Source organism: Gopherus flavomarginatus, chromosome 1 (genome assembly GCF_025201925.1).
Source record: "Gopherus flavomarginatus isolate rGopFla2 chromosome 1, rGopFla2.mat.asm, whole genome shotgun sequence".
NCBI classification, from domain to species: Eukaryota; Metazoa; Chordata; order Testudines; family Testudinidae; genus Gopherus; species Gopherus flavomarginatus.
In genome coordinates, this window is record NC_066617.1 from 209,819,073 (window position 1) to 209,836,349 (window position 17,277).

Sequence of the window (17,277 nt, forward strand, 5' to 3'; positions counted from 1 at the left end):
TTAATACTGGCGGTAATAAGCCCTCTGTTTAGTAGTCGGTGTTTTGCAGAATTGAGGCCTTAGAAAACTACACTGAAAAGAGCTAACAGTGTCTTGTTGGAAAATCTTTGTCTTTACAAACGATCATAGCCAACCTTCTCTCCCGTTCTTTGGATGCTTCAGGACTGGCACTTAGGGTATGTCTACATCTACAATTTTGCAGCGCTGGTTGTTACAGCTGTATTAGTACAGCTGTATAGGGCCAGCGCTGCAGAGTGCTCACACTTACAGCAACCAGCGCTGCAAGTGGTGTTAGATGTGGCCACACTGCAGCGCTGTTGGGCGGCTTCAAGGGGGGTTAGGGGAACGCGAGAGCAAACCGCGGGGAAGAAGGTCTCCTTCCCCGCGGTTTGGTCTCGCGTTCCCTGAACCCCCGTGCAAGCAGGTCTCCTTCCCAGCGGTTTGCTCCGGTGTTCCCCGAACCCCCCTGCAAGCAGGTCTCCTTCCCAGCGGTTTGCTCCGGTGTTTTTTGAACCTCCTGAAAGCAGGTCTCCTTCCCAGCGGTTTGCTCCGGTGTTTTTTGAACCCCCCTGCAAGCAGGTCTCCTTCCCAGTGGTTTGCTCTGGTGTTTTTTGAACCCCCGTGCAAGCAGATCTCCTTCCCCGCGGTGTGCTGTCGCGTTCCCCGAACCCCCGTGCAAGCAGGTCTCCTTCCCAGCGGTTTGCTCCGGTGTTCCCCGAACCCCCCTGCAAGCAGGTCTCCTTCCCAGCGGTTTGCTCCGGTGTTTTTTGAACCCCCGTGCAAGCAGATCTCCTTCCCCGGGGTGTGCTGTCGCGTTCCCCGAACCCCCCTGCAAACCGCGGGGAAGATCTGCTTGCACGGGGGTTAGGAGAACGCGAGAGCAAACCGCGGGGAAGGAGACCTGCTTCCCCGCGGTTTGCTCTCGCGTTCCCCGAACCCCCCTGCAAACCGCGGGGAAGGAGACCTGCTTGATTACCAGAAAGGCTTCCTCTGGTATGCTGGGATACCTGTTTATTCCACGGAGGTCAAGAAAAACGCTGGTGAGTGTTTACACCTGATGACCAGCGCTGGATCCTCTACACCCGAGTTTCAACGGGTATACGGCCAGCGCTGCAAACAGGGAGTTGCAGCGCTGGTGATGCCCTGCAGATGTGTACACCTCCTAAGTTGCAGCGCTATAACTCCCTCACCAGCGCTGCAACTTTGTGGTGTAGACAAGGCCTTAGTTTATACATGGGGCAGGATAGTCCTGTGCTGTGGCTGAAGCACGGGGATGTGAAGTCATGACCGCAGGATCAGGGACATAAGTCCTCCTACCCCACTGTCACCAGGCTGGAGTATGCACTTCCCAGGACCCAACAGGACCCCAGCGCTTCTCCTCTTTGGCTAGACGTGTTCTTGGGCAGGTCACCCTGACTTGCTCTCTGGGCTTCAGCTTCCTCCGCCGCGAGAGGGGGCTGCTCACGTGGGTGGGGCTGTCACGCCTGCAGCACCAGCCAGCGGGGGATGGGGCGGGGCGAGGGGCTGGCTCCCGTGGCGGTGGGCGGGGCAGACGGAACGCTGCCTGCCGGGGAGGGAGGCTCTGCACCGAGGCCCCGCCCACGCCGCGGGGACACGCAGAACTAGATCCCCGAGGGGTGGGGACCGTTGCTGCTGGTGCCGTGTTTCCCCGAGGCGTTGGGGGGGGCCGGTTCGGGGGACACAGACATGGCCGCCTCCGCGCTGCTGGGCTGCGGCCGGGCCGTGACTCGCAAGGTGAGCGGCGGGGACGATGCGCTCCCGTGGGCGGGGGTAGGAGAGGCGCGAGCGCCTGTCCCCACTTGGCCGGCTGGCGTTAGCTTCCCGTTCTGATTAACCCAGGGCTGTGGCTCCTGCCAGGGGCGCATGCGCCAGAACTCAGCCACGCCCCCCGCGCACACTGTCTCAAGGGACCACTGACTCCTTGAGTAGGGGCGCAAGGAGAGTAGCACTTGCGCATGCGTCCTGGCTCTGCTGCCGTGCCACTCCCCCGGGGGCAGTTTTCTTGGCCGGGGTAAGCGGCGGGGTGAGGCTAGTGCGCATGCGTCACGTTGGCCGTGCTTCACCTTCCCAGAGGGAGCCTTTACACAATGGGGCGGCACCATTGGTGCTGCGCATGCGTCTTTGGGCGTGGGGGAAGTTGCGGCGGGGGCGGGCCTGTGCATGTGCTGGGAGGGCGCAGCCGTTTGCTCACCCCGAGGGGAGAGACTGAGGTTGTTGCTGCCCCTGCCCCTGTGCTGGGCAGGGCAGTGAGGCCTCTCTGCTCTGGAGCCTGGGGTGGCCAACTTCCACCCGCATGAAACAGAACACCCTGCCCCGCCACTTGCTCGCTCGCCCCACCCTGGCTCATTTTCATGCGGGGGTGAGGGCTCGGGGGTAGGGCTGGGGATGAGAGGCTTGGGGTGCAGGAGGGTGCTCTGGGCTGGGATCAAGGGGCTTGAAGAGCAGGAGGGGGATCAAGGCTGGGACAGGGAATTGAGATGCAGGCTCCAGGCAGTGCTTACCTCAGGCAGATCCCAGAAGCAGTGGCTTGTACCCCCTCTGGCTCCTATGCAGCGTTGCGGCCAGGCGGCTCTATGCGATGCCCTCATAATGCTCATTGGCTACGGTTCCCAGCCACCAAAAACCAGACACCTGGCAACCCTATGGGGAGACCTACTGGCCCGCAGAAGTGCTGTGGCTAGGAGCATAGAGCTGCACTGGCCCTTTCTGGCCCCAGCCTGAGTGGTGTGCCACGGTACCTTACTGTAGACAGGCCTCCCTCTGCACTGGAGCCTATCTGGAGAATGTGTCACTGCAAATTTTCAGAACATTCCAGCTTGTTTGCCTGTCAGCATGTCTCAATATCCAGGACTGCTATTGTCCTTCCTCGCAGAGCCCAGGCTTCGAGTCTGGTCATGCCCACACCACAGGAGAAAGGTGTGTCTGATACAGAGGTGGGCAAACTATGGCTCACAAGCCACTTCTGGTCTGTGGGACCCTCTTGCCTGGCCCTTGTGCTCCTGGCTGGTGGAGGCTAGACCCCTGCCTTTCCCATGCTGTTCCCCCTCCCCTGCAGCCTCAGTTCATTGCACAGCAGCGCAATGCTCTGGGCAGCGGGGCTGTGAGATCTTACTGGGCTGTGTGGTGTCATGGCTGGCTCCAGCCAGTTGGCATGACTACCTGTCCCAGTGCTTTAGGAGGCATGACTAGCACTGCCAGCCACTGGTGCTCCAGGCAGTGCGGTAAGGGGGCAGGGTGTGTGTGTGTGGGAGGGGGGTTGGTAGAGGGCAGGGGAGTTTGGGGGTGGTGGTCACAGGTTGGGGCAGTCAGAGGGTGGGGAACGGGGGGGTTGAATGGGGGCAGGGGCCCCAGGGGGGCAGTCAGGAAGATGGGGAGGGGAGTTGGATGGGGAGGCAGGGGGTAAGTTAGGGACGAGGGTTCCAGGGGTGGTGGGGGAGCAGGCCGGGGTTGGATGGGGCAGGAGTCAGGGAGCAAGAAGCAGGGGAAGATCAGATAGGGGGCGGGGTCTGGGCCAGGCTTGGCTGTTTGAGGGGGCACACCCGCCTCAGCCAGCCCTCCATACAGTTTCAGAAACCCGATGTGGCCCTCAGGCCAAAATGTTTGCCCGCCCCAGTCTAATGCTTGTTAGCCTTCCTCATGAAGACAAGGCTCAGGCAGACTGGGCTTCATTTGATGCAATCTGTTAGAATGGTGCTTGAAAATTATTTCAAACATGGCTATAAGCAGGCTTGGAAGGATTAGATTTTTACCAGTAAATGTCAATATCACTGTCCATACATATACTGATGAAAAATATTCCATCGATAATAATCAAAATTTATAGATAGGGAATGTAGGAAAAATGCTGCCTGAGAACTTATTACAGTCAAAAATCCAGTAATTTAGACTTTTAAGTTAGGCTTGTTACAAATAGACTAGTGAATGAAGAATAATAACAACACGTCTGAGTTGATTTAAGGATATCGCTTCTTGGCTTTTTTTGGCTAAGATCAATTATAGTTCTTGACATGATGTTGACAATTTGTGTTTTAATCATTATAAAACTTTAAATTTTTAATCTCAGTATCTACTGTTATTAAATCATTATTGTTTGACTCCACACCAGTTTCCTGCAACTGTGAAAATTTAAACCAATTAATATAAAAAGTAATAAAAATAAAAAATGCTTAAAAATAAACATCAATATTATCTGTCAAAATTATTTAAAAAAAATAGAATTCTGCCAATCCTAGTTATAAGCTCTAGTATGCAAGGGCTTCTCTGCAACGAGTCTTAAATGTTTCTACACAATAATGCAAGAAATAGGTCAAGGTGAAAACAAATCTCGTGTCAAAAGGTAAACTGACTATAATTGGCATCAGGAAGAAAATCCTACACACACATACTGTACTTCATTTTACATTTGACTGTGTGTGTTTAAATTGATTTTTGCCTTTCTTTAACAGGTAGTGGCTACTGTCTGACACTGGGCTGGATACATAGGTAGATAGTCCACGACCAGATCTCAAATTCTGTTCCATGTGCCTCAGAGATGGGCCTGGTCTACACTGTGTGTGTGTGGTGGTGGGGGGGGGGGGAGGTGAGGGGGTCGATCTAAATTGCACAACTTCAGCTACATAAATAACGTAGCTGAAGTCAACATACTTAGATCTACTTACCGTGATGTCTTCACAGCGGTAAGTCGACGGCTGACATTCTCTTGTCGACTCCGCCTGCACCTCTCGCCCTGCTCGAGTACCGGAGTCAACAGGAGAGCGCTCGGCAGTCGATTTATCACATCTAGATGCGATAAATCGATCCCCGCTGCCCGTCAATCTAGCGGGTAATGTAGATAAGACCACAGAGTTAGCAAAAAAGTGCTGTGTATCTTTAGGCTTGGAAGGATTAGATTTTTATCAGTAAATGTCAATTTCAGTGTACACACACAAACTGACAAAAATATTTCTATTGATGAAATGTACAGATAGGCAAAGTACAAAATTATTTATTAAAGTAAGAATTTATTAGTTAGATTTAAGGATATACTTTGTATATTTTGATGTGTGATATTGACAGTTGGTGTTTTAACAGTTACAATGCTTGAACTTTTTGAATCTGAACATCTACTGTCATTAAATAATTATTATCCGACATCCCTCAGAATATCCCGCTATTGTGAAAATTTAAATAGATAAAAATGTTTAAAAATAAACATTACTATTATCTTCCAAAATTATTATTTTTTAAATTGATTTCTGCCAAACCTATGTAACTTTTTCTACCAAAACAGGATTGTTCACTACTGCATACTTTGAGTGTAGCCCACAGTATCAACAAATATTCGAGCTTTACTTGCTGTTTGCTTTTTCTGTTTTTTTCCTTTTAGTGCAACATAATATAAACTAGGACACAGTATGGCAGAATGTAAAACATGATCCAATACGGCCAAAAATGTCATTCTGGAAGGAAACAGTGTAAACAACAAATAATTGCTCTACAGAATAAGACTGTAATGCTTGAATGCATACTGGGCAGCATTACCTTGACCCTTCTGGAAAAATGGTTAATTGGTTGCGGTGCAGGGGAAGCCCTTGAAACCTTTCCAGCAGACGGTTCAGTTTTGTCTAAAATAGAAAAAAAAAGTACCTGTATTACAGCAGCTGTGTGAAACAGCTTCAGCTTTGGCCTGGAGGGGCATTTTTATCATTGTATCATGAAATTTGGGACTAAGCATTGTTGTTGGCTGGCTGCTGCAGTACGGGTTCTATTATTTTTTTCTAATATAGATAGTCTCCAGAAGTGTAAGTGCAAAAGGTTGTTTAGTGAAATTTCTTCTTGAACAGAAAAGGAGTAAAACTCAAAGGTATTTTCTTTGGACTCAAAATTTGGATAATGCCAATAATGTTAGTTTTGGAAGCGCATTTTGGCCCTTTCTGTGCTATATAAATAACTGAGTCAGAGGCTCCGGTAACAGAATAGTTGTCCCCTGACCTGGTTTTACAGTACGGTTTAAAATTTGCAGAGTGAGCTATGGGAAGCGATGAACATGTGACATTTTTAAACTTGTAAGTGCTCTATAGCTGTTTTCTTTTAAATGAACATGAAATTTGCTACTGTGTAAGTTAAGGAACGCTACCAGTTTTTTTTAAATTTCTAGTCTTTCCCCCTCCCCCTAGCCCCCCTAAAATTCCTGAATATTTTAAAAGCAAGGAAATAAATAGTGAAGGGTAGGTAAATAAATACTTAAATGTATTCACAGTTCATAAAATCTTACAGATGCATGTGTAAAATCACATTGCCCTTGCTCAGAACAGTCCTAACTGCCTGCATCCGGCTTTTGATATACATATTTCATAACCACAACTTTTGAGAAATTTTTGCAATAGTTGTCTGCAAATGAAAATGTGATACATTTTATAGACACATTGGAAACACTCTTCTATTCTGGCCATAGTAGTCGGGGTTGATGATTGGGGTGTCTGTGTAGAATTGATTGGATGTAGGTAAATATGTGGTCTATATGTGAGTGGTAGGTGTTGGTCTCCAGTTCAAAATGGGGAGGTGTAACGGTTTTTCTAATCTATATAAGCAGCATGGATAAATTAGATTGGACTTTTTTGCCTCTCCAATCTCTCTCCAGCCCCCTTCAAATTCCATCTAATAATATCCTATAGAGTGTTTCTGGAATGTGTATTGAGAATAGACAATAAAATGTGGTTGTGATGGAGGAATGTTGTCTGGCCTGTATACGAGAGAGTAAAAAGCACAATTTTGGTGTATCAGGCTAATAATGTTGAGGGGACTGAAGGGAACTCCAGACTATATGAAGCAGGAGAGTCGTGACTTAATAGAGTTTGTAGCCTGCACTGAACTGCATAAGGGGGAGCTGGTAGAAACCTCTATATTTAGGTTGCCTGAGGGTGACCAGATTACATGAACAAAATATTGGGACACATTGGGGGGGCAGGTCTGGAGCACTGCCGAAGTGCCCCCCCTTAAAAGCCCCGGGCCAGAATATAGGGACAAATGGCATCCCGACCATACATCCGTCAGGACGTAGGACAAACGATTGAATATTGGGACGGTCCCGATTTTATCTGGACGTCTGGTCACCCAAGGTTGCCAAATGCTTTCTGTTATAGAGAATGTAATGGATCCTTTTTGCAGCTTACCAGAAACCCTGACCATTACAAAGAACCTGGCCTGAGTTCTGAACAAGCAGCAGATACTCTGCTGCCAGATTAGCTGTTATGAGAGTAGCCAGGGCAGTGGAGAGAGGCTGGAGCTGGGTTCCCTCCATAAATTCTCTCCAGACCCAGCTTGTGGTTCCAGTGTCTCATGCCACATACCCTCCTAGGGGGCACCTTTGTTGTAGAAGCCCTTCCAACTTCCAGGCGGGAAAAAGAGAACAAGACTGAGCTCCATCCAAACCATGACCTGTGAAGAAAGCATATCTCTCTCACCAACAGAAATTGGACCAATAAAAGATATTACCTTACCTACCTTGTCTCTCTAAAATCCTGGAACCAACACTGCTTCAACAACACTGTATACAGATTTATGGTTGTTCATGCAACCTTAACTTGGCTTCCTTGTGCAGATGCATTAAGATCTTGCAGTTACATGTTAGCATACTGTCTTTTCCACAGTCTCCTCTTCAGTGTACAGTTTGGATGTGCAAGGAGCACAGATAATGGTAAATCTAGCAGTTCCCGAAGTGTGAGTGCTTGGCTTTACAACCTAAATAATGTTATTTTAACATTTTTGTATTTGATAGGGTGAGTGGATGTCATGAGGGTTTCTGGTCTGTAAAATCATACTGTAAGAGATTCTCTGAGCTGAGTGTGTTTAACTATCTAGCTTTAGCTGTTTCCTTCAATACTTTTAAACGTTTGCTTAGTTTAACTGTATTATTCCTTAGTATAAGTGGTATACATAGATAGCATCAGTATTTTATCTGTGAGAGAAATCCCAATGAGGTAACCGTTCCACCACCACCTTTGTACTGCATCCAGGGAATTCATGTCAGTCATCCCTCTTTGCACCTTACGCAAAACGGTAGTTAACAGTAAATCAGAAGAACACTGCAGATGAAATTCAAAGCTTTATCTAATAAAAAAAATAAGAGATTTGTTTGATTTTAATTTTGCAGACTTTACAGCTAGAAGCATGGGGACTCCGAAGCCTCTCTCCATCTCTTTCTCTCTGCACCAAATCAGAGGGCTCTAAAAAAAGTCAAGAAAAGAGTAAGATGTTTATTTTTCTTAAATTGATAGTTGTGTGCATTTGTCATGTATATAAGCACATTAAAACAGGTGCACAGCTAATAGAAACTTCATTTTTCATTTGGTATTTAACAAGAAGCAATTTGAATGGCTTTTTAGTCTGTGGAATGTCCAGGTTACAAATTTTGATTTATTCTTCTATGTCATGTAACTATTTATACACCTTAAGGGGGAGGGGCAATTTTATCGATTTTTTGATTTTCATCTTAAACGTAATCCATATTAAAGGACTTCCACACTTTGGACACTTGTGACATACATTTAATACTTCTGGGGGAATTCTGCACCACTGTGCAATGCAGAATTTTGCAGATATTAACGTGTGCAGAATTTCCTTTTTCCCACAGAAATGGGCTGCAGTGCTGCTAGCTGCCACTAGGGACTGCTGGACTCAGCAGAATCCAGCGTGCACATAGAACACATTGCTGGGGGGAGGGAGACGGAGCTAGAGCAGTGGTTCTCAAACTTTTGTATTGATGACCCCTTTCACACAGCAAGCCTCTGAGTGCGACCCCCCCCCCGCCATAAATTAAAAACAATTTTTTTATATATTTAACACCATTGTAAGTGCTGGAGGCAAAGCAGGGTTTGAAGTGGAGACTGACAGCTCATGACCCCCCCATGTAATAACCTAACAACCCCCTGAGGAGTCCTGACCCCCAGTTTGAGATCTCCTGAGCTAGAGGGTTCCTGGCAGCTGCAGTTCCCAGCATGCCCTGAGGGAAGGAGAGAGTGGCGCAGAGGAAACTTTGATCGCATGGTTAATGATATATGCTGACAAATATAATATTTCACTCTTCACTGAATTTTAAATCATATTCTTTGTTTCCAATCTTTAATGATTCCCAGAATTAATGCTCCATTTCAGTATTGCTGCTGCCTTCTTTTGTTCAGTTTCTAAAGACTTCCCAGCATGAACACAGCTCCAGCCTTTGCTCTGTTGATACTCCCCTCCCCCCCCGACACTTGTGTTTACCTTGCCACTTCCTGTGTATTTAGTACAAGATCTTTTTATATTTGAATAAACTTTCTCAAATATAAGTGACAATGTCTGTAGACCATGGTGTCTGGGTTGATGACCCAGTATTTGATTTTGCTGTGCCTTACATACATTTTGTGTCTCTGAAATTATTTTAAAGTAAATAATACCTATATAATAAATCAGTATTTAAACTACTGTATTTGAAATATGAATAAAATTACCATATTTCTCTTCATGAAATGTTTTTAATTTCTTGCATCTGTGACTTTACTGATGTCTTAACTTGCATGTTGTTGAAGGCTTAACTGTACTCGGAATCGCTTATTTCTCATACATCCCAATTAATCTCCATAACTGTAAAACTGGTGGAAAAAGTATATGTAGAAATAATCAATACCCTGTGAACTATGCGGTACTTTAGATCCAAGTTACGCAGCATGGACTTCCAAGTTATGTGGCAGAGCTACACTAAACTACACACCAAAGTGGGAATCATGTAGCTATTTGTGGGAGAGTTTAGTAGTGCTGCATGGCAGCTGCCAGCTCTTCCTGAAGCTCTCCCTGTCCTCACAAGAATAGTCTCTGTCACTGGTCTTCCACTCCTCCAGCAAGCCACACAATCTGCTTTGAGTACCTAAGGCCCATGGGTGGGTAACAGTTTAGAAATTACTGCTTTCTTTCCAGCATCGCCAATCTGGACAGTAAAATTTAGTGGCAGTATCCACCTCTACTCAGAGAAAGAGTGGCGGGCTGGCAATTTCTCTTAGCTTGTTACAGTCCCCAGTATGGAATAATCAGAGAGCTGATGACAGGATCAGGAAATCCACTGAAATGTCCATGTGGAGAACTCACAGCACAGAGAAACAGACAGAGAGGAAGAAGGCAGGAAGGCAAAATAGTAAGTGGAAAAGCTCAAGAAGAGGAAGGGGCATCATTTTGTGGTTTTATGTAACAATTCAGCAGGTAAATTATGGGGACATTTTTACAACCAGTTACTTTATACTATATATGAGATCTTGAACAAGGGAAAGACATGTAGCCATCTAAGCAACGTTCATGAGTTATCCCTCTGTTGCTTATGAAGATAGCTATTCTGTTGTGATGATTATCAAAATGATCACTCAGTAATTATTCTTTGTTGTCTTGTTCTTAGGTTTATATATAATATTTATCACTGTAGTATCTGAGCACCTCACATGCAGTGATGAATTTCTTCCAACACCCTTGTGAAATAGGAAGATATTTTTGTCCCCTCTTTACTAATGGGGAACTGAGGCACAGAGAAAGAAAGTGACATTGCAGAGTTCTCACAAGAATTCAAACATAGCAAGGAACAAAAGCCAGATCTCATATGAGTTCCAGTTCTAACAGTAAAGAATGTCTGATGCTAAGTTCTTATTTTTACCACTTCAGATATATGCACAATATAGAAAATGTAGCAGTCTCTTCCAAGTTTGTGCAATTAATGAAATAACACTTTCAAATTTGATTTTTATACCAGAGCAGTTCAGAAACTTAACGTTGGATGTTTAGGATCTCCAAATTAACAGGAGTGTCAGAAATTATAATAATCCTCTTTATGCCATTTCCTAGATGTGGTGGCACCTCAGGAGAGCACCAAACTGCTGGCCACCAAAACAACAGTTGAATTCCCTAAAAAGTTGTTTCCTAGTTCTCACCCACCATCTGCAAATAAAGTTGAGACCAAGACCATAACTAGTACTAGCAATGATGAAGCTTTAAAGCTAACGGATGAAGAGGTGAGGAAATTCTTGTCAAGAAAAACTTTGGTAGCATTTCCTGAGCGAGTAACACTTTCCTCACTTGAAGGAAAGGCTTCTATCACAACAAGAGAAGGTTTGAGCAAGAAGTTGGCTGAGGAAGAGTCTTCATCCAGCTCTGAATCAGATTCCAGCTCTGATTCTGATGAAGAAGATAGTGCCTCAGGAATTTCCACTAAAACCAGAGTAGAGTTTCCAAGACGAGATCCCTTCTTTTTTGAGAATGGAACAGTGAAGGTAATGACATTGGCAGAAGAGAGCTTGTCCCAGAAAGGAGATGAAGAATATATACCTAAGAAGAAGCCCAGACCAGAAATTGAAGTGCCTCACATCAAGCAGATGGAGTCTGGTAAAACAGCAACAGCCAACAGTAAAATATTAAAGTCAGAAACAAGAGAATCTTCTGTGAAACAAAGCCCAAAAGGGACAGATTTGCAGAAGTCAATCTCAAAAACACAGGCTAAAGAAAGCCAAAAGCCAACAGCCGTCAGACTTAAGGAATCTAGACACTTGGCAGAGCCTCCCATTGGAGCCCAACCAGCAGCAGCACAGCTAAAAGTTCCGCCAGGGCCTCAGCAAGAAGTGGAACAAAAGCTGACTTTGAGATGGGAAGAAACCAAGACAAGGGAGGTACAGGAGACTGAGATAAAAGAAAAGGTTTCTCCTAAACTACAAGAGGAGTTTTTGAAGGAAACACCCTTCATGGTAAACACTGCAACAGAGGAGGAGATCATTCAAGAAGCTGGAGCTCAGACTGAAGAGCAAGGCACTACACAGGGTACAGCTTTAAATTGTTTGAACTATATTGGTTCTGGGGCTGGGGCTTGAAATGACATTTTTAATTATAACTTTGATCTGGATTCTCCATATTCTGTTATAAAGCTAGCTGATATAGCACATTGTGGAGGAAATAGTCACACCTTGGTGATAAATTCTTGCTATCATATCTACTTACGTTGAAAAACTTTCTTCTTTTTAATATGCAGCTTCGAGTTATGATGGTGAAAGGAAACATATTTTTTATTGTACTTACTTTTTTCTTAAATCAACATTATACTTGTTAACAGATAAGGAAACCAAGCTTGTTCCAGTTTCGAGGGACTGTTTTAGTCATAGTCTGTTGTCATAAAATCAGGATTTTGTTGCACTTTCAGTAGAACCACATCACATACAGCCAGCAACCTGTGGCCAACCTCTGGATTCTCTCCTTTTTCTTCCTGCATAACTTCTGCAAACAAACCCAGTAGCTGCCTTTCTGCTAAGCTGAATGTGCCACCATCCCATTTGCTCAAATGCTGCCACTGTCTAGCCCAATTTTGCCATACCACAGATTGCAACAGATTTGGGTAGCACAGGAAGATCACAGGAGCAGGAGTTAGCTGTGAGACAGGTGGACTTGTAGGGTGAGCAATATGTCAGGCCAGCAAAGGACCCAACGAAATCAATAAGATAGCCTGGGGAGAAAGGGGCACTGATGTCTTTCCCTATCACACATCATGCCTTCCCCAAATCATCTCCCAGCCATATATCTCTATCTCGCCTAACCTTCCTGGTTATAACTAGTCTCCTTAAACAATTCAGTTTCCCACCCTCAAGTTGCATGAATCCCACACCATCAGCCCCATTGCCAAATACTTCCTGTGTTCCCCATAGTCCAATAAAAGGAAAAATTTCTCCATCCCAATTTGTTCAACACCTTCTGTGGTGCATCCTTCTCTTCCTCCAGCCCATCAGAATGCTAAGTGTCCTGTTTTTGACATTCAAAAATCTGGCTACCATTTTGCTAGCACACTTAATATAAAGAACCTGCCTACTTGCAAGGATGAAAGCACAAATAAGGACTATTTGCGAGATCAGAATTATTTGCAAGAGGCTTATATGACAAGTAATGCTTTTTGCATGTATATTTTCAGGAGACAGTGCTGGGCAAAAGGGGTGCAGGTTTTATTTAATGGCAAAGTCAACCACTAATTTGACCTACCTTCCGAGTTAGAATCCAAGGATATTTCCTTAATATTTTTGAAATACAATCACTGTTATGATTAACCTTTCCAACTTTTTGCTCTTCTGCACAGCCAACGGAAGGCGCTTATGAAAGCCAAAAAACACCATTCTCTATGGTTGTCTACATTTGATGCTTCTCTTTCCCCACAATACTATCTTTAGACAGCCAAGCCCTGTAGCTTTAGTCACTCCCTTCAGTAGCTAACACCTAGAAAGTAACTGGAAAATTAAAGGAATGGGTCTAGTTAACCTCTGGTGAGTTGGAGAAAGACTTTATTCTAAAAGGCCCTGCTGCATCAAAGTGAAGTATGCACCATTTTCTTAACTAGTTCATATTTTAAACAGTGGCCTGGGTTCTGCTTTCACTCATTAGAGTAAATATAGAGTAACTTCATTAAAGTAAATGGAGGAGCTACTTCTCAGTTACACCTATTTAAACCAGCAAAATCTGGTTTTCATTTAACAATTTTTAAATTGTTTCTGGTCTTTTGCTGGTCTTTTTTAATAAACAGAAGAGCAATAGTTAACAGCACTGGTCACAGATTTTATGTAACCTACATTTCCTTCCTGTTTCTTCTTTCATTTATCTGCAAACACAGCAGCCAGACCAACTTGCAAGACATATTATACATTTTTCCTACTTAGAAATCTGTACTTTAAATCTGCTTCATCCCATAAAGTGGAATAGGAATGCTAAACATCCATCAAAACAAATGTGCCTTTAGCTGTTGGTAAGTAAAATTACCAGCAAAGTAACTCAGAAGTGTACCTCCGACTCACTTAACAAGAACATCATGTGAAAAGCTCATTCTGCTTGAGAGAGAGTGCATATGAAGATTGAAGTATGGAGGGAGAACTCAGGACTAAAGTCTTCTTTTGAGGAACCAAGTGCAGTGCATCATGGGCAGGAAAAAATGGGATTGTTCTTTCCTGAGCATCTGTCTCTTGACTTAGAAGGACCCTGTCTTGCAGGTTGACTGTACTATTTTCTAGGCTTGCTTATTCTTTGGGCTCTTTCCAGCAAAGATTGCAACACCTGGTTCAAATATATATGTAGTGGTTTCTGTTGTGAGATGTGTCCTGCTAGGAACTGAATAGAAGGCACTATTTATTTACCTTCATAGTTCTACCTGCCATTTAAACAAAATTGTGATTTGTTACACTTGCAAGAGTCTCAGTTATAAAATGCAACAGATACATGTGTTGAAACATATGGTATCACTGCACCAGTATAGGAGGATTAAGGAGAAAACACAATGTTCTATTTCTTGCTTGTTTATTTTTCTGGGAGACTGTCGCATTACCAAAAAAACAAATAACTGTAGAAGGTAAAGGTTTTGATATAAAATAAGCAAATGCAAACCACTGCATACAAGTGGCACAAACTTTTATTGCTAGATTGCGCTTAACTTTCTTTCTGACTGTCAACTCTTTTTTTATATAAAAGTACAGGCTAGCATAGGAAATACTGTTTTGCATTTCCCTGTGTGGTAAAGTGAATTGAACAGTAATGTTGTTATAAAAGATCTTATTTAAACTAGTGTAATCTTTTCTAAAGTACTAAAATTAATGTCAGCTTTAGTATATGTGGTATCAGAAATTTAAGCTTTTTATTATTCATTCAGAATTCTCTCTTTTAGAAAAGAAAGCCAGTGTGAGGTTTTGAAAAGAATAAAGAGTATACAAGGAATTTCATAATGTGGGGGTGGGGGGATTGAAATATAAAGTCCTTGATATATTTTCTGATACAGCCACATCTGAAATAATTTGTGGAAGTCCTTTTTATAACTAAGTTTTTGTGAGAAAGATCATCAGCTTAATTTGTTTTAATATCCTTATTTTGTGGTCGGACATGACAGATAGATATAAATGTGTAATTAATGCTCTTTTGCATCTCTTGGCTTGCTAAGAGTGTCACCTAATGTTCTGGCTGTGGGGAGAACCAGCTAATAAAACTAAGTGACATTAAGTATATACTAGGCTACATTCAAGAGAGACAGACTCATTTCCATCAATAGTAAATAATTTGTGTGTTGAAATAAAAGCACTGTTGTTAATGTTTTCCATTGTAAGGGAGTCATATATTTGGAATCCTGTGGTAGTTGATTCAAGTAATCTGTTGTTCTGTCTTTTCATTTAAAGACGTGTGATGTGCTTCCTTGATATCTTATAAGAAACAAACAGAAGTTTAGCAACTTTAGCCTTACACTGTAGCTGCTGACTTTTTTGTTTTTTTTTCTTCTTAAATGAATGAGAAGTCTCCAACTGTATGGAACTGATGTAGTCAGAAAGAGTGTTATCTCTGTTGTGGCATCACTAGATTCACTAGTCTTATTTTTGTTCCACAGAGACCAAAACAGTTGCTGCATCTGCACAGGAGGAATTTGATAATTCTACCTACAAGAACCTCCAGCATCATGAGTATAACATGTATACCTTTGTGGATTTTGATGTGGAGCTCTCACAATTCAGACAGCCTCAGCCATCTTCTGGAAGGCTGTCACCAAGGCACTAAAAGAGCCAAGATGAAAACAAATGTTGAAGCCTATTTGAATGAATTGCTCTGACACTGCTGCACTGTCCATATTGTAAAAAATAAATAAACTTCCAGTAATTTATGCTGATGATTTTGAGTCTATCTGAGTCACTTTCATAGATTCATAGACTCTAGGACAGGAAGGGACCTTGAGAGGTCATCGAGTCCAGTCCCCTGCCCTCATGGCAGGACTAAATACTGTCTAGACCATCCCTGATAGACATTTATCTAACCTACTCTTAAATATCTCCAGAGATGGAGATTGCACAACCTCCCTAGGCAATTTATTCCAGTGTTTAACTACCCTGACAGTTAGGAACTTTTTCCTAATGGCCAACCTAAATCTCCCTTGCTGCAGTTTAAGCCCATTGCTTCTTGTTCTATCATTAGAGGCTAAGGTAAACAAGTTTTCTCCCTCCTCCTGATGACACCCTTTTAGATACCTGAAAACTGCTATCACGTCCCCTCTCAGTCTTCTCTTTTCCAAACTAAATAAACCCAATTCTTTCAGCCTTCCTTCATAGGTCATGTTCTCAAGACCTTTAATCATTCTTGTTGCTCTTCTCTGGACCCTCTCCAATTTCTCCACATCTTTCTTGAAATGCGGTGCCCAGAACTGGACACAATACTCCAGTTGAGGCCTAGCCAGCGCAGAGTAGAGCCAAAGAATGACTTCTCGTGTCTTGTTTACAACACACCTGTTAATGCATCCCAGAATCACGTTTGCTTTTTTTGCAACAGTGTCACACTGTTGACTCATATTTAGCTTGTGGTCCACTATGACCCCTGGATGTCTTTCTGCCATACTCCTTCCTAGACAGTCTTTTCCCATTCTGTATGTGTGAAACTGATTGTTCCTTCCTAAGTGGAGCACTTTGCATTTGTCTTTATTGAACTTCATCCGGTTTACCTCAGACCATTTCTCCAATTTGTCCAGATCATTTTGAATTTTGACCCTGTCCTCCAAAGCAGTTGCAATCCCTCCCAGTTTGGTATCGTCTGCAAACTTAATAAGCGTACTTTCTATGCCAACATCTAAGTCGTTGCTGAAGATATTGAACAGAGCCGGTCCCAAAACAGACCCCTGCGGAACCCCACTTGTTATACGTCTCCAGCAGGATTGGGAGCCATTAATAATTACTCTCTGAGTACGGTTATCCAGCCAGTTATGCCCCCCCTCCCCTTATAGTAGCCCCATCTAAATTGTATTTGCCTAGTTTATCGATAAGGATATCATGCAAGACCGTATCAAATGCCTTACTGAAGTCTAGGTATACCACATCCACCGCTTCTCCCTTATCCACAAGACTCGTTATCCTATCAAAGAAAGCTATCGATTGGTTTGACACGATTTGTTCTTTACAAATCCATGCTGGCTATTCCCTATCACCTTACCACCTTCCAAGTGTTTGCAGATGATTTCTTTAATTACTTGCTCCATTATCTTCCCTGGCACAGAAGTTAAACTAATTGGTCTGTAGTTTCCTGGGTTGTTTTTATTTCCCTTTTTATTGATGGGCACTATATTTGCCCTTTTCCAGTCTTCTGGAATCTCTCCCGTCTCCCATGACTTTCCAAAGATAATAGCTAGAGGCTCAGATACCTCCTCTATTAACTCCTTGAGTATTCTAGGATGCATTTCATCAGGCCCTGGTGACTTGCAGGCATCTAACTTTTCTAAGTGATTTT

At 43.6% G+C, this 17,277-nt stretch overlaps 2 protein-coding genes across 2 annotated transcripts in view; both read left to right on the plus strand.

Moving 5' to 3' along the window:
• Window positions 1-17,277, plus strand: part of PKNOX1 (PBX/knotted 1 homeobox 1) — a 284,239-nt gene that overhangs the window by 170,556 nt on the left and 96,406 nt on the right. The window lies entirely within an intron of this gene.
• NDUFV3 (NADH:ubiquinone oxidoreductase subunit V3) lies at window positions 1,587-15,677 on the plus strand. Its single transcript, XM_050936650.1, has 4 exons — window positions 1,587-1,755; window positions 8,153-8,246; window positions 10,861-11,826; window positions 15,401-15,677. The coding sequence occupies exons 1-4, from the start codon at window positions 1,708-1,710 to the stop codon at window positions 15,565-15,567; spliced, it is 1,275 nt and encodes a 424-aa protein (XP_050792607.1). The 5' UTR covers window positions 1,587-1,707; the 3' UTR covers window positions 15,568-15,677.

Excerpts from the sequence above, each read along its gene's own strand:
- NDUFV3 (XM_050936650.1), top strand. The coding sequence starts at position 1,708 with ATGGCCGCCTCCGCGCTGCTGGGCTGCGGCCGGGCCGTGACTCGCAAG. Across the intron at positions 1,756-8,152 it reads GCCGGGCCGTGACTCGCAAG|ACTTTACAGCTAGAAGCATG; the intron begins GTGAGCGGCGGG and ends TTAATTTTGCAG. Across the intron at positions 8,247-10,860 it reads TAAAAAAAGTCAAGAAAAGA|ATGTGGTGGCACCTCAGGAG; the intron begins GTAAGATGTTTA and ends GCCATTTCCTAG.